The sequence below is a fragment of the Diabrotica virgifera genome, chromosome 1 (assembly GCF_917563875.1).
Source record: "Diabrotica virgifera virgifera chromosome 1, PGI_DIABVI_V3a".
NCBI classification, from domain to species: Eukaryota; Metazoa; Arthropoda; class Insecta; order Coleoptera; family Chrysomelidae; genus Diabrotica; species Diabrotica virgifera.
In genome coordinates this window covers 7,630,169-7,651,460 of record NC_065443.1, presented here as the reverse complement: position 1 = coordinate 7,651,460, position 21,292 = coordinate 7,630,169, and the positions used below count along the sequence as shown (strand labels likewise).

The window sequence follows — 21,292 nt, the reverse complement described above, 5'->3', positions numbered from 1 at the left end:
GACACTCAACAGATTGCAAAATACTTTTAAATTAAATTAAAATAAAACTTTTGTTACACTCTGTTTATTTCGTTGTTTTTACAATGAGAAAAACAAAAATTAATTTGCAATCTATCAAATAAGATTAATTGTTATTATTGGTTGCACATTGCTTAAAAATGAGTTTTAATATTACTTACTTAAATAGTAAAGCAGAATCGCGGTTAATACCACAAAAATCGGAAGACGCTTATAAAAAAAGAATACGACAAGTTAATTAAATGGACGGAAGAGAAAAAGGTAACAGATACAGATGAACGAGTTGTGCTTGCTTACCTTCAGAAAATGTCGGAACAGTACGAGCCGTTTTTGAAAGTTGATTTAAATACGCTGAGGCGTATCTACTTTAAATGAGCAAAATGGGATACCAATAAAAAAACTATAATACTTAATGCATACACAAAATCCTTTAATTATACATGTAAAAGACATGTATACAAAAAACCCTGCACTAGATTTGTTCCGATGGTGAGTGTTAACGGAATCAATTAAAAATAAGTGTAAACAAAGAAAAGAAATATTTATTTTATTTTTGGTTAAAATGCGTGCTTATTCATCTCGTAAGAGGGTTGTTTATTGTTTTGGGGCAGCGATGGTGCATCTGAACTGCCTGCCTACTGTGAAGATACTGAAGAGACCACAACACGGTCATCATGTTTGTGGTTGTACAATATGGCTAGAAAAGGCAATACATTACTATATCTGGCGTTTTAAAAGCTCGGAACCTTTCTGTAGTTTTAAGAAACGCCTTCGAATGCATTTCCAAAGTGCGTTGACATAAGGTATTATAAGGTAATTAATTTATGGGGAATTCCGTTTGTTAAACTGAATACACCAAAAACATAAATATGGTTAGGGATACATTTCGTTTCGTAAAACTTCTTAGCATCTGGTTTGTATGTTAAATGTGAATTTTAAATGACCGTTTTTAGAAAAGTTATTAAAAAATAAAATTAGCAAAATAGTAATTAAACCGTGTTGCCACAGATTTTATCAGGAACAAATCAATTCAGGTTAAATTTTAACTTATTCCAATAACAAAATAAATGACAAGAACAAGAAAAGAGTGACAAAACGACAGTTTACATATTACAATTATTGTGCCCTATGTACAGTTGTGCCAGTTCATTCCTGATCTGTGCAATATGTTTCTTTGCTTATGTGAAAAGTTGAGAAGTGGTGGTTAATTAGCGGAGTTCTTCGGTTCTTTCAGTATCGTGCCGAATCATCAAGCTCGCTGCGCCTCGTAATTGCCCAATAATAAAGAAAATTAGAGGTTATGTTCACGGTATGCTAGAGGTGAGCGCATCCTAATTATACTGTCACCGGTATCTCTTCAAGATAATTATAAAATATTAACCACTTCTTCGTACAAGAACATATATAAAGCACACAACTATTAATAAATCGATATCTTTTTCTTGATTCATTTATCTGCCTTTAAGTGTTTATTCTTTACATTTTGAACTATTTATGTAATATGTTTATTATTTATACCTATACCTAATATGTTCCATATATACAGTGGAGCAAATAATCTAAAAATCGAGAGAATACAAAAGAGAAATGGATCTAATATTCATAGATTTCAAAAGCGCTTTTGACACAATCAATCGGATGAAAATTATGGAGGAGCTATAGAGCGTTTCACGTTAAGAATAGAACATTGCGGAGATAGCCCCATGTATTTCTTATGGACGATAGAAGCGCGGCGATGCCACGCCTTACTGACTAAAATGAATTGTCTAGCGGCAGTCGAGTATCCACCCGTGCCCGAGAGGTTTGGCAACACTGATCTCCATAAGCGTAACGTTCTATTCTTAACGTGAAACAAATATACTGAATATTGGAATTCCAGAAAAAATAAGGCATCTGCTAACAGTGAGCCTAAAGAACACCAAAGCAAAGGTCCGTTTCAACGGAACAACTTCTAAGGAGATCAATGTAAACAAAGGAGTGAAACAAGGTGACTCTATCTCACCGAAACTATTCAACGTGATACTGGAAGTAATAATAAGGAGGACAAACTTTGCAAACAAAAACATTATTACAGATCAACTTCAACTATGTAGTAGCATATGCAGATGATATAGTCATCGCGAAAAGGAAGATGACACTTATAATTGCAGTTGAAAAATTAGATAAGGAAGCGAAGAGAATAGCTCTAGAGATAAACCAGCACAAAACAAAATATATAACGATATGGAAGGACAACACAACAACTCAGAAATATCTAATGACACAGAACCATAAATTTGAAACTGTACATTTAGCTACTTGGGAGTAACAATAGGGAAAACCGGAAAACAGAACAGATGAAAGAATTCTGAAAGGCAAAAAACATATGGAATGAATAGACACCTTCTGAGAAGCAAGACTCAAATACTTACTTCAACAAGTAAGAGAACAAAGTTGAACCTATTTAAGATCTTAATAATAGTCCAGGAACTGAAGCTTTTCACCTTGCAATTTTTACATAATGGATCGATTTGCTTGAAAATTTGAGAATAAGTAGGGGATAATCCAAGGATCAAAATCTATATGAGGCCGAAATGCGCTTTTACCATGGAGGTGGTTGCCACCCCATCTCGGGGGTTGAATTTTTTTATTATATTTTGACCGCGAAAATTGATAAAAACGTTCATTCTAAGCAAAAAATGTTCTATACATTTTTCTGATAAAATTAATAGTTTTCGATTTATTCGCTATCGATATATATCTAAGAAATCAATGTTTTTCGGTATAGGTACTCATTTACAATTCACTCAATTTGTGCCGCAGAAAAATTTTTTTCAAACCAAGTTATTGGAAAGTAAATAATCTACAATTTCATATTGTATCTGAAGAAAATGGCATTTTTTGCCAAACTACAAAAATTCGTTATTCGCTTTTAACTCCAGTTTTTTAAAAACTAATCATTATGAGCCAGTCAAACGTCTCGAATCTATTAATAATACATAATTAAAGAATAATGAATAAGGCCAGTGTTTAAAAACACCGCTAACTTACATTATTATGCTTCTAATTGGATTTCTCTTTTTTTTTTTCAAAAATAATATATTGATTTTTTAACCGTAACTTTTTAATTTTCATCTTAGAAAATTTGGTGATAAAGAATTTTATAGGTTTTTATGAGATCTATAAGGCTATTAATATTAAATCTTTTTAAAATCCTCAGTCTCAAAAAGAGGTGACTTTGAAAGGGTTGGTAAAGGTGGTTTTTGCATGTTATTACAAGTTTTAATTGTCAATAGCTCACTCAATTTTTGCCGTCGGAAAAATTTTTGCAAACCATGTTCTTGGGAATTAAATAAACTACAATTTCATATTTAAACATTTTTTCGTATCTCTGATGCTAATCTCTCTATTCCGAAAAAAGGGCATTTTTTTACCAAACTACAAAAATTAATTATTCGCTTTTAACTCCATTTAATTAAAAACTAATAATTTTAAGCCGGTCAAACTTCTAGAACCTATTAACAATACATAAATAAAGAAGGCCAAATAGGGTCAATGACTAATGTTAATTAGGCTGGTGATAAGGGGGTTGTTTCCGATAAATTTTTTGCTGAAAAAAATAGGGACTGACATTCTTTTTATTATAAGTTACTTAATTTTTGAGCTAGAGACTTTTTTTTTTCTAGAGATAGATATTTTTAAATACTTTAACTTAGTTTCAACGAGTTGTCCTCCAAAAATGCATAGTTTTCCCGTCGTTTGACTTTGAATCTACAATATTTAGCATTTGACGAAGAAGAGCTAACATATAAAAAAGTATAACTCGATTACTATTGCTTGTAAAAAAAAAGAATGTGTGTGTACTTTGTACGCACGTAAGAAGTTATACTTCTATTATATGATTTAAACGAAATTAATATACTTTTTATTTATATTTTGTTTAAATATTAAACTAATTTATACTTACTACTTCTCAAACATTTTTATTAGAACAGTGCCCAAAATTAAAATAATAAAAGAATAAAACACACACAAACACATTAAACAAGCCACAAATGATGTCTGAACATTAATTGTCGAAATTTTTTTTAACTAAATACGTATTTTCTGAAAATAAAATTATATAATAAATATACTTACAATCATAAAATGTATTAAAAAAAAAACAAAAAAGAAAGTTTCTATTGGGACTCGAACCAGCGCTGATAAGCGCGGTTGGTATTGGAATTCATTCGCCTTCAACGCTTAGCCACGGACACTATGTGTCATTATTTACGAAGATCGACTAACTAAACGGATTAAACTTGTGATATTTTGATATTTTGAAAATTGATCAAATTATTTTAATTTTGAATTGAAATGATTTAGAATTGAAAAAATACAACAAAACATAGAGTAAGAAAACAATATATTAGGTGAATATTGATAGAAATTTTGATGGTAATCAAATTATATAAATAAAAGTATTACATACTATGTATTTTGGCAGATCAAATAGGTAGGTTTATACCCATGATACAATAACAAATATTACGTACCTGTTGCTTTTAAAAACTATTTAAAAGTCACTACAATATTATAAACTTTTTTGTTTCTGTCCTCACAACAATAAAACTAATATATTATACATTTGTTTACCTTTACCTTTACCTCCAAACCACAGCTGTCCTACAGCTGCCATATCGGATAATTTTTGACATGTCATTTGAACATCCAATCAGAACAAAGTTATAATGCGCATGCGCCGGGCTGATAGGTTTTAACATATAAAAATTCACCCTCTATCGCCGGTAAAGAGGTATAACTTCAAAAATTAAAAAAATAGATTTGTTTATTATTTCAAAATGTACATTTTTATTAAGTAAAGTTGTTTTGATAAAACGAAAACTTTTTGAGTTATTAGCAGAAAATTGATTAAAAACATTCATTTTTTCGATATAAAACTAACACTTTCGATAGCGAATAAATGGAAAAGTATTGATTTTATCAAAAAAATGTATAGCACGTTTTTTTATTAGAATAAATGCTTTTACCAACTTTTGCGGTCTAAATATAATAAAAAATTTCCACCCCATAGATGGGGTGGCAACCACCCCCATGGTAAAAGCGCCTTTCGACATCATATAGATTTTGATCCTTCGACTATCCACTACTTATTCTCAAATTTTCAAGCAAATCGATCCATTCTGTAAAAATTGCGAGGTTTTGTTCTATTGTAAGCTTCATTACTTGGACTATAAGAGCTGTTGTTACATATGGGATAGAAACAACGACGATGAAGAAGAAAGAGGAAGATAATCTTCTGAAATTTGAAAGAAAAATAATGAGAACAATACTGGGCCACAATGTAACAAGAGAGGGAGAAATAAGAATGAAAACAACTGCCGAAATTGAAGAAGAATTAAGGAGAGAAAATATAGTCAGATGCATAAAATCTCTTCGCTTAGAATGAATAGGACATATACAGAGATGCCCACAATCAGATATGCTGGGAAGAATACAGGCAGATAGGCAGACCGAGAAGAAGATGGCTGGATGATGTAGAAGAAGATATAAGAGCAACGAATGCGAAAGACTGGAAAGTTCAGTGCAAGGACAGGAAGAAATGGGAAAGAGTCACGAGGACAGCAAAGACATACAGCAAGATATAAATGACAGAGGAGTAATCCGCCTCACCCAAGAAAAGGATTTGGAACGCCATGACGTTAGCTATAATCCCTAGGGATTGTAATGCTTAATGAGTTAATAATATGTTAATGTGTTAGCTTCAATTTTTTGCGAAGAAAATTTAATGACATTAATTTTGAAATTATATCGAAATTTTTGTTAGTTTTTTTTTTTATTAATGGCTTTGACATAGCTAATTAGCCAGGCTATTTGTTTTGTTATGGTATTACAATAACAATTCTAAGTTAATATCTAAGCCTACTTATTATCTAAATTTACAGGGTGTTATAATATATTAATGGATACATTTTTCAATTATTTTGTGTGATATTTTTACAATTTTTAATTTTATTATCTAAACCTATTTAAAATTTAAATTTACAGGACGTTACATATTCGTAAAGACATTGTAACGTCTGCTTATTTTTTGGAAAAAGAATTTCGTTTAAATTGACAGGTAAAGGACAATTTATATCAATTAACTTTTCATACATTACTTTAATATTTTGTCTGTACTGTCCACACTCCAATATAAGGTGCTGTAGATCTCCCATTCCACCACAGGCGCAATATGGGTTATCACTGATACTTATGCTGTGTTTGTATGCTGGGGTTAGTGCGTGATTTGACCTCATTCTGTTTGTTGTTTTTATAAATAGCCTATTTGATTCTTCTCTCATTGGGAATTAGTGGTTGGCAATTTCTAAAATTTATTCCCGTTGTACTTTGGTTATATACACGTTGCCAATTTTGTTTGCAATGGTTTTTACTGATATTATCTATATCGGTTACTGGTAGAAGTATGTTGTTTATGTTTCGTTTGGTTAAAGCTGCAGATTTAGCTAATTTGTCGACTACCTAATTTTCAAATATTCCAGGATGTCCTCTAACCCAACAAATAATAATTGAACTGCCCGAGGAAGTAATATCATAATATAGACTCTTAATTTCTATCTCAATGTGGTTTAGATTTTTTGTCGATTGGATAGAAGTCAGTTTGTCCACAATACTTCTACAATCGGTGAAAATGATATAATTGTCCATACCAACAGAGGCTATATATTTTAATGCAAGTAATAAAGCTGATAATTCGGCAGTATATGTATATTGAAGCTTCATTAGGCAATCGGCATGATTCTTTGTATTCAGAATTCCAGTGATATATTGCACTTCCGGTTTTATTTTGAATTTTGGAGCCGTCAGTAAAAATATATTGAAACATAGGCCACCTGTCTTTAATTATTTTGTTGATAATACTGCCTGGAAGGTTTGAATCCATGTAATTTTTTTGTTAGTTTTTAAAAATTTTGATATAATTTCAAAATTAACATCATTAAATTGTCTGCGCAAAAAATTGAATTAAACCGTTACACCCAGTTTTTTGTGCTCTTTTCAAATAGGCAAACAGATTTTGAAAATTTAAATATACAGGGTGTTGTTTCAAGGTCACAATGACTTTATATTTGTTGTTAATCAGGACCTGGAATTTTTTTGTGATTATAGTTGGGTAGTTAGGGTTCTAAACGATGTGTACGAAATTAAAAAAAATATGTGGTTCTAAAGTAATGGAACCAGACAGAAATGGGCAAAATCGATAAAACACCCTGTAACTCTGTTATAAAAATCGATGGGACAATAAATGTAGTACATCTAGAACCGCCTCAGTGACCTCTATTAACCATTCAAGTATTTCCGTTTTCCAATGAAACACCTTGTACATAACATTTGTGAACTTTTCGGATTTTCGCCAATCAGAGTGCACACCAAAACTCAATAACTATATTTATTATCTGGAAGCAATTAACCTATAATCTCAAACACACCTCTTCTTGAGGCTCTTAAAACATATTATCTGCATCAAGATAAGAACCCCCAGGCGTGACCGTCTGAATGCAAAGTGCCTCTCGTAATACGATTCCGGAGTAACTCGCAAGATGAATTATTTATTACATTCTTTTATTTGCAGAAGCTACTACTGTTTCCTGAAGAAATGGTCGTTAGTGTATTAATAGATCCTTAGTTGCAACAGAAACATTACTTCTTGTGTGATTCTTTTTATCTAGACGTTTTATCAAAGGATTCGGAGATGCACAATTTTTATAAATGTATGTAAAATAATGTTTGTTACTAATTTCAATATGTACTTCTATTCCAAATTTGTTTACTACAATTTACTCGTAGATTGAGATTATTAGGTATAGGGGAGTGCAATTAAAACGAAAATATGCATTGTTTCGGAAAAATTCAAACAAGCTTATATTTTTCTAAAACTTTTTTTGTTAGCTTATATACATGTTAAAGTAAAAAGTTCTACTCGCGAATTTGGCCGCTAATTGTTTATTAATTGTTTAAACAATAACAATTGTTTTGTTAAAATAATTTTAAAATATCGTTGAATTCATCATTTTACTTTGATCAAATACGTCTATTTTGTTTTTGATTATACTGAATCCGAATATGGCATTGCAATTTGAAAATTCTTATACAGAAGCTCTTTTACAGTATGTCTGCGTAGCTAAAAACCACATGGAAAACTTTTTTATTATCAATTTTACCAAAAAAAAATTGTTCTTCATAAAATGCTCTGGATAGTCAAAAATCTAAAACTCAACCATTAGATATCAAATTTTATCAATTTTATACGAGTTATGTCCAAAATATGAATTTCGTTAAAGAGTAAAGTACCTTTATATTTCAGAATATCAAAAAATGCTATTAAGAAAAGTTGTTTTAAATGAAAAACTACTTTTAAATATACAGTTAGATTATTCTAATCGAAAAATTTTTTTCAATTTTTTCTCAAATTACGGATACTCATCATCATTTTATTACAATTAAAACTATGTTGTTATCACTTTTACGAAAAAAGTTATTCTTCATAAAATGACCATCACTAAAATCTAAGACAACCATCAGATATTAAACTTTTTTAATTTTATACGAGGTATGTAAAAAATATGAATTTTTCTTAAGAGTCAAGTGCCTTTATTATTCACAATATTTTAATTAGAAGGATGTAATTGAACACTAAAACAAATTTTTTAATTCCAAACAACTTTTTTTAATAAAAATTTTCGATATTGTGAAATTTAACGATACTTTACTCTTGAGTGAAATTCATATTTTTTGACATACCTGGTATAAAATTCATTAAATTTGATATTTGATGATTGCATCTTAGATTATATATGATGCAGCGTATTTTATAAAGAATAACTTTTTTTAGTAAAACTGATAAAAAAAAAGTTATCAATAGGTTCCAAGTTACGCAGACATACTGTATAAGAGCTAAAAAAATTTTTTTGCTGAATATTTATTATTGTTGAAGTTTATTATTAAATGTATTTTAGGTAAGTTTTCCAGAAAATAGTTATGATCACTTTATATAAACATTTTTTTAGCTGGTAATTTTCGGTTTTTGTATTACATTTTTGTTATCTTTCTTAATTTTCTCAAAAAGAAATAGTCTATTTCATTTCTAAAGTAAAATAATTTAGTGCACTTTAAAGATTACATCCTAAGCTTTAAAAAGCACTTATAAAACTGTAATAGATTTGTTCAAACTTTAGTAATACCGTCTAGTGGTGGTAATTCTATAAAACTACGAAGATTTCAAAAATTATATTTTTAAGAAGTCATATCATTTGAATTAAATTTTTGAGATTTTTTTAATGAAACATCATTTAGTACGATGCTTGAAAGGTAAGTTGTGCAAAAGTGAGGGTTTTAAAAGAATAATTGTATTAGTTACATATTTTTAAATCATTTTTAAACAAAATTCATGTAAGGCTCAATTTCCGTCCCCACCGTACTTATGCCCATAAATTTTATTTCTTTTTATTATAACCATAAGATAGCTTAATTATTCTTCTTTTAGGTTCAATTTGTAAAATTTCATTTGATCCATAGTTAAAGAATTACATTAAAATAACTCAACCGTGCACTTCGCCGTACGCTAGTTTACAGTGCGCCAATGTTTGTGAGAAGGGTGACTTTAGCGTTATAAATAAAAAATTATAGAAGATAGAGATTTAATTTTAGAAAATTCTTTTTATAAGGTATTTTTTGTAAAATTTTCTGAATTTTTCAATGGTCAAGTCAGTTTTGTCCTAAAATTTATATTTTCGGAGTTATTTAAAAAAACATCAAACTTCGTAGTTCATTTGTTTAATAAAAAATGAAGCACCCACTTCTCGAGTAGAACTTTTTGATATGTTGTTTATTAAACATTTCTTACTGAAATTACAAAAAGTTCTATCTTGTTTGATTTTTTCCGAAGTGAAAATCTATATGCACTCCCCTAGTACATTAATTAGGATCCCAAGAGTTTATTATTTTCTTTTAATTTAATTATAATAAAATTATATTGAACCGAGTGGATGGTTTCATGGCAAATCGAGACGGTTCCATCTCGATCTGTATCACTTACAGATTTGTCATCCTATAGACTCATATTGTATTTTACCTTTATTTTTGAGGGTAGTATCACAACTAAAAATTTTCGATACTTTTCACGTTTTCTATCATCGTTTATGATAGAAAACACTTTAAATGTATGTACATACATTGAATCAAAAATTTATTGAGACTTGAGACCATTAGGCGTTTCTAGGCTTTTGTTTTATCTTTTTAAGATGTTCCTGACTACATAACATCGAAAATATTGTATTATATACGGTTGAAGTGGTATTAAAGTGGAGATTTTAATAAAGGTACAATATACAGGGTGGCTTATTGAAAATACAATGTGGATTTCAATCCAAATATCAAATCTCAAATCTTTATGTTGCAATATAGGTGTATCCGTTTAATATACATATAACGATACGTTACAAGTTTTTTGGTCCACTCTATATAATTGTCTAATATGTAATAGTAAACAGTATTATGTTCTGTACTTACTTTCACAGTTGTTTTCAAAATAAGCACCAATTCGTTCTCCATTGTCGATTAGAGGTCTCTCAGCATTCAAGTATGTGCTAGGACCATCTGGCAATGTTTTGTGGTCTAAGTGGAAGAGTTGGCAGTTGTATTGGCTTCCTGTTGGAGGTCCCCTACAAAAAGAACATACATCAAAGCTGTGAACAAAATAGGCTGGAAATATTATTTAATATGCCTTAAAACATTAAAAACTCTGCAACCATGGAAAAGAAAGTGCGAAGGAATGGGTATACCAGTAAAAAACGAATATTCTAAGTTTTGCTGACGACCAAATGGTGAGGGAGGCACAAGACAAAGCCTCAGCTTTATAATGAGAAAACTGGAAGAGTAAAATACAAAGAATGGGATGAAAATAAACCTAAAGGAAACTGGATACCTAACAACGTATATTACGGAAATAAAACAGCTGGAAATAGACATAGTCCATTAAAATGTTACATTTAGGTTGCATTTTTTAGAGGAGTCAATTTTATTTTTTTAATGTATAGGGAGGTTCAGTAGAAGCTTAAGTTCAAGTTTTTGGGGTCGCCACCCTTGTCCCCCGGCCGCCATATTGGAAAAAGGGGTGCAAAGGGTTTTCGCGCTGTATCTTCTAAACTAGCAATCCTACAAAAAATTTCATTATACATAAAATGTAGCAAATTAAATTTTCTACAATTTTATATCTATTACTTTTTATCGTCAAGTGACCAACAAAAAAGAGAAAATTTTGTAAGAAATTTCCTTTTGGAGGTTATAACTTTTTTTCCGTTCATTTCACAATAAAATAACATCATAGCGATTTTGAAGAGGATTTTTCAATGAACAATTTTCGCTATAAAGTTGTTTAATTTTATTTATTATCAAGGTTTTACAGCGCTCCAGTCTTGACCAGATTCTCGAATTCTCATAGGAATACAATAAAAAAAATACTTTTCTATCTATATTGTTGTGATCTGCTTCTTATTTAATTTATATTAATTATTATTTATTTGATTAATTATTTAATTGTCGCAAATCATACTAGTCCTGTCGCCAGGGGGGGTACAACGGCCTCCTTAATTCAGATGGACTTACCCAAGTTTTTTTTATATATTTTGACCCGTAGAATACGAATTTTTTGGGTAACAGTTGATCCGGATGTCGATAAGATTGTTATAGACAAAGAACTTGAGGAATTACATAACAGTGATTTCTCGCAAAACAAAACATATTTTTGTATTTTTTGGGTCATTTTAAGCAAAAAATATTCCTACAAGTTTTTTCGTAGAATGCATAGTTTTCGAGATAATCGCGGTTGAACTTTCAAAAAATCGAAAAATTGCAATTTTTGAACCCGAATAACTTTTGATTAAAAAATAAAGTAGCAATTCTGCTTACCGCATTTGAAAGTTTAAGTCAAATTATATCGGTTTTGATTATTTGCATTGCTAAAAATTAATTTTTTTATTGTTAAACTAATCTATAAACACATAGGTTTCCCGTGCCTAATACATGCATTTTACCGCATGCTACGTAGAAATTGCCTCGCTTGCACTTGTAGCTACTCTACCTACTCGTTCGATTTTAAATGAGAAATCATAGAAAACATCACTCACATACTAGGTGTTTACTACAGTTTACAGCTTTGTTTAACAATAAAATAATAAATTTTTAGCAATGCAAATAATCAAAACCGATATAATTTGACTTAAACTTTCAAATGCGGTAAGCAGAATTGCTACTTTATTTTTTAATCAAAAGTTATTCGGGTTTAAAATTTACAATTTTTCGATTTTTTGAAAGTTTAACCGCGGTTATCTCGAAAACTATGCATTCTACGAAAAAACTTGTAGGAATATTTTTTGCTTAAAATGACCCAAAAAATACAAAAAGATGTTTTGTTTTGCGAGAAATCGCTGTTATGTAATTCCTCAAGTTCTTTGTCTATAACAATCTTATCGACATCCGGATCAACTGTTACCCAAAAAATTCGTATTCTGCGGGTCAAAATATATAAAAAAAACTTGGGTAAGTCCATCTGAATTAAGGAGGCCGTTGTACCCCCCCTGGCGACAGGACTATACATCAAAATTGAATAAAAAATCTCAGGGTGTTTTTTTATACTATTAAAAAAAATCCAAATTATCTCACGTTATACTTATCTTCTCTCGTGGGTTCAGTATCTCTGAGTTGATCCTAATCGGGATAAAATAGGTAAAAGAAATAAAGCAAAATATTAAAATAAAAATACAGAATTGTCTTTTATTTATCAAATTAATACTATGAAATCTATCGAATCTAAAAACCTGTGGACACAGATGTCCGAATGAAATTTATACTACTTAAATTTATTATCGTTACAAAAAAAAAACAATTTATCGGTTTGTTCCCGATGATTTTGGTAAAACAAACTAAACCAAACAAATTTATGTCTTCGCAAGATTACCTATATTTACTATTTATATTTTGAAATATTGGAATTTTAATTCATATGCTTTTTACTCAAAAATCTATTTCCCGAACATAAAAATCTCTTTCACATAAATTGACTGACCTTTTTGCTTCCCTCACTCGGATGTCTTCTCGTGACCCCAAACAGCTCTCCCTCGTTGATTATGTTAAAGGCTACTCATCAAAGCCTCTCTCCGTTGTCCAGCTTCAAAACTATCAGCATACCAGCACTATTCTCCAACAAACCGTGTCTCTTTGACCCGTTCTCGATTCAAACAAAACTCCAAAAATTCTCTGCTCTCCTTCTCACAATAATACAGAATCAAAGAGGTATTTCGTCTCGATTTGATCTGTCTCTCGTTCCACTTTTCAACACTATTCTCCACTATCAACCAGCCACTGATATATGCTAACTATCTCTGCACTTAACACGTCGAGACCGCTCTTTCTCGCTGCCAACAACACAATGAATAATTTTTCAACCTCTCTCCATCATCCAATCCATCTTTTCCCCTTCCACATTCCAAGAATCAAAACATTGACTTTTCCATTTGACAAACAACAGTCACCCTCAAATTTGTTCCGACAATCCTAATTACTTTCGGAGAAACTCTCCCACATATACTCGTATTGAAATGAAGATATTAAAATTCCAACTTTCTTTTCAATTATCAATTTCGAGAAATATTGATAATTACCTATACAGTAAACAATTTTTTTCCATTTTAAATCTAAATACATAGTTCTTTTCACTTTAATTATTCACAAAAGTCTTTAATGGTTCCGCGGAAAGCTCGTTAAAAGAGAAATCTATTTACATCCTAACTAAATTCTAATAAATTTTAAAACAGCTCAATATACAGGGTGTATCAAATTTATGTGCCCGCGTTATTAAAAAAATTAATTTAATTTTTATTTTGCTTTTGATTGATAAAATGCAAACACAATAATATATTAGTCGAGCGGTAGCAATCTTTATACCGACCACGAAAATCAAATTTAAGGTGAATGACCAATTTTGGTCTATTTTTATGTTTTTGAGGTCGCTGAATCCGAATATGAAGTTTATTTTTATCTAGATTTAGTGAAACATGTTCAAAAATCAAATTTTATACAAAAATGCCGAAAATCAATTTTGATGATTTTTCGAATTTACCTCGCTGTATCTTTGGTCGCTGTAAATATTTCCTTTTGAAAATTTTACTCTTTGATCTCTGAAGTATGTAGATAACAATGAGAGTGTGGTATTATAATATCACCCTGTACAAAAGATGTTTTATTGAAAGTAAATTGTCCGCCTTTGACCAAGGCCGACGCGTGAGGTTGCAAAGTTCATTCTAATATATAAGTAAACGCCCGATGATATGATACCATTATTATTATTATTGTTATGATTATTGTAATAGTTAGCAGTAACCACGTTTAAGATAGGTCGTGATTTTAAACAAGTTATTATGATTTAGTCATCGATATGGTAAACTAAAAATATATGTATTTGAATAGAAATAAGAGTTTTAATTAATTGGGTACAGAAGGCAGTAACAACACACATATTTATGACAAGAGTCCTAAATATTTAAACACATTAAAAAAGGAGTTGTTAGTTTTCAAACATTTTGTCATCATATTTCGTTAGTTTCATGTTTACTTAAAAAAGTTGAGTGACAAACTTTTTAGTTTATAATTTTAACCAACACAACAATAAAATATAATTCATGAAGAAGTTTTTTGGAAAATTTTAAGTCAACATATACAATAGGAAAAAAGTTATGTAACCTCATAAACAAGCGGCACACCCCAAAAACGCTTATATCTCGAGATCCTGACCACGGTGTGGTGAATGGCTAATTTTGATCATACTTTATGATTTTGATAACAAAAATTCGTTTTTTGCTCTTAAGATTTTTGCAATATGCGGTTGCATTATTCTTCTTCTGAACCGGCGAATTTGTCCTCAAACAACTTCTTGGGCCGTGTCTATATTTGCTTCGGGTTATAAGTTTTATAGTGGGGAGAAAGGTCAAAAACAGATTAATAATAGCATAGGAATGTTAAAATCATAATAAATTGTATGAATAAAAAATATATATAGATAGAAAAGTAAGCCTAACTTTTGTTTTTATTATATCCCTATGAGCATTCGAGAATCTGGTCAAGTTTGGAGCGCTGTAACACCTATATAAATAAATAGAATTAAACAAATTTATAGTGTAAATTGTTCGCTGAAAAACCCTCTACAAAATTGCTATAATGTAATTTTACTTTAAAATGAACTGAAAAAAAGTTACAACCTCCAAAAGGAATCTTGTTAAAATTTTTTCTCATATTTTTGTTTATATCTATTTTGTTGGTCACTTGACGATAAAAAGTAATAAAAATAAAATTGTAGAAAATTTAATTTGCTACATTTTATCTTTAATTAGATTTTCCGTAGGGTTGGTAGTTTACGAGATATAGCGCGAAACCCCTTTGCACACAATTTCCAAGATGGCGACCGGGGGACAAGGGTGGAGACCCCAAAAACTTGAACTTAAGCTTCTACTCATCCCCCCTACACATTAAAGAAATAAAATTGACCCCTCTAACAAATGCAAGGTACGGCTTAAAAAATGTAACATTTTAATGGAGTAACAAAGGTAAACAAACCAAAAAACAAACAAGTAAAAGTATTTAGGTTTCATAATATCAAACAAGTGAATGACTGAAAAATGTATAAAAAATATACTAGGACAAACAAGAGACTGCATACGAAAATTAAACCCGGTACTGTGGGATGAGAACATCAGTATAAAAACAAAAAGAAGAATATATAACGCCAGGTCAAGAAGTATCCTGACTTATGGGTATGAAAATTGGATAATAAATAAATGAAAACAAATGAGATGAAGTGGACGAATCCATGAAAAAAATTAATCTGCAGAAAGGGGACTGGCAAAACAGAAAGAACTAGAGAGAACGGTTGAGTGAAGGAATACAGTGACAACTTTTAAAATCCGTAGTACATATAGGTCTGGATCCCGCGTATGAAAAAAAAGTTGATTAATAGCAAGCTGAAAATTTGTTAATAGCTTAAGGGTGTCTAGTCGGATAAACTTTGATATATGGTAACAATGGAACAGGGGCAGTTTTAATTGTGGAACAGGTTAAAAATTTGAAACGGTCAGACCACGAAAACGGCACATTTATTTTGTCCGACAGAATATACTTAAACTCTCCGAACAGAGATTAAACTCTCATGCAAAAATTAGACTGCTATTCATCACCTGTCATAATTCCTGTCATTTGACATATTCTACATGTTCCACTCTTTAAAACGCCCATTTGGTGATAAATAGCAGTCTGATTTTTGCATGAGAGTTTAATCTCTGTTCGGAGAGTTTAAGTCTGTTCTGTCGGACAAAATACATGTGCCGTTTTCGTGGTCTGACCGTTCCAAATTTTTAACCTGTTCCACAATTAAAACTTCCCCTGTTCCAGTGTTCCCATATATCAAAGTTTGTCCAACTAGACACCCTTAAGCTGTTAACAAATTTTCAGCTTGCTATTAATCAACTTTTTTTTCATACGCGGGATCCAGACCTAATATAAAACAGTATACTGATATCAATAATAGCACAATGCAATATTTCAAAACATTATTATTAACGCGAGAATGTCTCTTTAATGTAAATAACTTACTTGTATAAGAAGGATCTGCAGAGGAATTCGTTTTCAATCTCGCAAGCTAATCGACAGGCAGCTTCACTGGTTACTTGCAATTCTTTATCGGTGTAATAGTGTAAGGTAGCGTATTGAGCTACTTTGTCATCTGCCACTCCTATTCTTGGCACTTGGAAGTTACGATTTCCTAAAAATAAGATTCAATAAAATTTAGCACAATACTAGTAAGACACCAAATTGAAACAATAAAAAAACAAGTGATAGAGTTTCATCTATGGATCTCCAGTAGCTCATGTTTGTTCCATCATTGACCCATAGCAATATGTTCTATCTCTAACATTTATCTTATCCAAACTATAACTTAGGTCAAAAATGAATAACCACTTTTAATTTCCATTGGAGTTAATGCCATTAGAGTGAAAACTTAGACTTAGTCATATAACTTAGGTGTTTATGTGCATGTGGCATGTCTTATGTCTTCTCCAAGAGTGTAGCAAGAAGCATTTGGTAAGATGGTGTGATGACTGCCGAGACAGAATAAAAAGAGGATTTTGAAATTTTCACTGATGTTTTTTTGTAGTTTACGGCATTTTTCAGATTATTGAGTGAAAGTTTCTTGTAAGCGGCCACAGCTGTATGCCCTGAGACAGAGACTTTTCATTGATCGAAAAACGTAAGGTGGTAAGCTCTTCATGTTTTCAGACCTTCATACTGTAGCCATATTCGTACGATATTCTGTACCTTCTGATATTGTTAATATGACCAGCTATAGATTTTAGAACGTAAAACGAGTCACAGATGAGCACATTAACATTACAAAGATACATCTATAATGATCGAAGCAGCGAATCCTGTACTTATTCAGATAAAACTTCATTTTCTGATCTTCACGAACTGGTACAGGTCAACGTTAGATAACAAGCCGATATAGGCATACCGACAACAGAGAATAGGGTGTCAGAAAATAAAAAAATGACTCTTCGAAGCATGGTTCCAGATTTCAGACTTGTTTACAAACAACTGCTTAAAAAAAACAAGAAATCTTTAAATATATCTCATAAAAGATAAGGCACTTGGGCCTTGTCCTAATTTGCTTCTTTAACATATTTTTTTTAGTTATACAAAATTACTTTTTCAATAAGCGTTCTTAGGATAGATTTACCTAAGATAGACATATTATATTTTTACATTATTGATTATCTCTACATCCTACCACCCTGATTCTTCACCCTTCTTCCTTATTCACCCATTCATTTTCAGGCGGTTTGGGGTTGAGTCTCTTGGGTTATCAGTCTCATATAGTGTTTTAGTCTCATTCTCATTCGCACATAACAACACAATTTCTTTAGCCACACGAAATATACCGTCACTCTCCAATTTTGTCAGGTTTATCTGTACTTAACAAATAGGGCTTTTCATTCACAGTCATTTGTTTCGAGCTTCTGTCATAATGTTGTATAATCCGTGTATATTAATATTATACACGGATTATACGACATTTGACAGAAGCTCGAAACAAATGACAATCGATGAAAAGCCCTATTAGATCAAACTATCAGTCATCAAAACACTCACACATTAATCAATAACAACTTAGAATTGTACATTTATGTACACATTAGATAAATTCTGATATCCTAGACGTTTTACGTAAAAGGCCTTTTTAATAATTTTAAGTCTATTTTTACATTCTAATTTCCTAATGTATTGTTGACTGCATAACTCCTAGTACCTATTTACCATTTTGTCATGTTCATATATTTAATCATTGCATATTTCACAATCTTTTACATTTAGGTTCGAATATTTCTAACACCAATATATGGATATTTGATAATGTTTTATTTTCAACATCAACATTGACTTTTAATTCGTTGGCTGAAGTAACAAAACAGTTCATAACGTCGCATTGACAGTTTGTGTCTGGCATACTTCTGAAGTTCCTTCACCTTTAGTTGACACTCAATTCTCAATATGTGAGGTTCATTCCTTTCATATTACATCCACGTGAGTTAGAGTCCTGTATTGCTCTGGGTAATATCCAGGAATATTTGCAACATCCATCGATTTTATTCATAATATGTAGTATCATTTAAGATCTTCTAACTTTTAAAGGGTTTTTACCCATAACTTTTTGGTGGCTCACGCATGCATGCTATTGTAAGTATGGCCTCTGTCAATTCTTAACCTTAGTCAACTTTTACAACATTTTCTTTTATTAATTAGGTTATACTTATCATTTTAGGGCTTAACACTGATGATGGATTATTTGTTAATCCGAAAACATTTTGTTTATGTGATGTAACCCTTATTGGAGTCTTTTAAATATACCTTTTACAAAGGATCCAGTATTTTTTTGTGATTTATGGTATACAGCCAGCTACAGGAATTTTATTTTCCTGGTGGATTTTTATTTTAAGATAGATATAGGTTTTAAGATGTTATATAAATGGTGTTATATAAATGTAGCAAAATTTTTCTCAGTTACATTTTTTAATCTTTATACAGGTTTTTAGATTATCTCAAAACTTTGTTTTTGACAATTTGGCCCTTTCTAACTTCCACTCTTCAAAAATGCAGATTAATGTAATAGTGCTACTAGATTAAGAAGTATATGATTGAAAAAAAATACAGCATACTTTACAGCTGTTGCATATATTAACTATCGGTATTTTACACCAAAACTCTACCACACAAGATCCACTCTCCGCAAACTAACTTACACAAACTTATCAAAAGCCGTCTTTAAATTTAATATGCACACTTAGTTGCTCTGTAAGTTTTGGTTGAACCCTTCCGTTTGGTTTAAGTGTATCTTACCTTTACACGCTTGATTTCCCTTCAAACACAAGTTTTCGAAGTAGTCGACTCCTTGGGCGTCAACGAACTGCACAAATTGGCCCGAGGTTCGGCGGTCCGTGTCGCTCAGTTGACACTGAAGGGTGACGTAGTTGTATTCGGCTGATCGGCAGGTGAATCGGTGCTAAAACAAAAGATTCATTTTATTGGAACTCATTTTCTTTTTACTTAAATAATGAAAATAATATACCAGGACCGTTGGTTATATTTTGGGCCTTGGTGACACATCAATTATAAATCTAAGAAAGATAAGAGCATTATTTTAAGAGCTAAGAGCATAAAGAAAGAAAGAAAACAATGCTAGAAATAGCAGAGATGCAAACACTGCGAAAAATCGATGGTAAGACACTGTGGGATAGAGCTAGAAGTATAGATATACGACGGAGATGCAAGGTGGACAACATTAATAACTGGGTGAACAACAGAAGAGTAGAATGGAACGACCACATAAGCCGAATGGCAACAAATAGAGTAGTAAGGAAAATGATCAATGGGAAGACCACGAAGAAGATGAAATCACAACTTACTCTCTCTCTCTCTCTCTTGTCGTTTCCCCATTACTGAGGATCGTGATTTCTTCCAATATCCCTAACAATGTTTCTCCATTGGTCTCTATCTTCAGTTGCTATAAGAGCTTCGCAGAATGAGTTTCCAGCTGAATTCTTTATTTGGTCGGACCATCTAGTTGGTGATCGTCATCTTCATCTTCTCCCCTGAACGTTTCCAGAAACAATTAATCTCTCCAAACTGTGCAATTGCAGTATTCGTTGCAGACATATTGTGGACAGCCTTTTTTTAATCTTGAGATGGTTTAGAATGGAAACGTTTGTCCTATGAGCTGTCCAAAATATGCGCAGCATTCTTTTTCAGCACCACATCTCAAAGGCATCAATTTTTTGGCGCTCGCATGCGCGAAGAGTCCAAGCCTCTGCTCCGTATAGAAATATTAAGAATACAAGGACATTCACCAGTCTCATCTTGATATTTTGAGAGATAGATCTGTCTTTCCAAACTTTAGTTAGGAGACTCATCGCATTTTTTGCCATATCAATACTTCTCCGAACTTCTGCCTCAGAGTTACCATCTTTAGTTATACTAGACCCGAGATAGACTAATGTGTTTACTATCGGGTATTCTTGTAACCTGTTAGTCAGTTGAATAGTGTCGAATCTGTCGACCACCATTATTTTTGTCTTAACTTTATCGATATTTAGACCAACTTTATTGCTTTCGTACTCAACTCTTCGCAGGAGATCAAACATTTCTTGCTCATTTGCTGCTATAAGTGTAGTGTCATTAGCAAACCTCAAATTGGAGATTTTCCTTCCAGCTATTGTTACTCCACAGGCCCATCCTTCTAAAGCCATCCTCATGACATGTTTACCATAAATGTTAAATAAGTCAGGTGACAACACGCATCATTGTCTAACACCTCTCTCGGTCTTGAATTTATTTGAGAACTTATGATCTAGTCATACTGTCGCTATATTGGACTGGTACAGATTTTTAATAAGTGTCACCAGGTGCATTGGTGCGCCCATTTCTATTAAAATTGACCACAGATTTATCCAACTTACACAATCAAATACCTCTTGGTAGTCAACGAAGCATATAATCATAGGTATTCTCTAGACTTTTCAATGAGTTGTCTCATTTTCAGGATTTGTTCCCTTGGACCTTTACCCTTTACAAACCCCGCTTGTTCCTGAGGTATTTGGTAATGTAGATAGGTTTTTAATCTCTTTTTGATGATGTG

General features: G+C 31.5%; 1 protein-coding gene across 2 annotated transcripts in view; it reads right to left on the bottom strand.

Moving 5' to 3' along the window:
* LOC114334605 (uncharacterized) overlaps positions 1–21,292 on the bottom strand; it is a 348,910-nt gene that overhangs the window by 36,890 nt on the left and 290,728 nt on the right. For both annotated transcript variants that reach the window (XM_050654383.1, XM_050654377.1), the window contains exons 4-6: positions 19,498–19,660; positions 16,696–16,864; positions 10,567–10,718 (exon numbers count right to left, since the gene is read on the bottom strand). In XM_050654383.1, the coding sequence (XP_050510340.1) occupies positions 10,567–10,718; positions 16,696–16,864; positions 19,498–19,660 (484 nt within the window). The remainder of the gene's footprint in view (positions 1–10,566; positions 10,719–16,695; positions 16,865–19,497; positions 19,661–21,292) is intronic.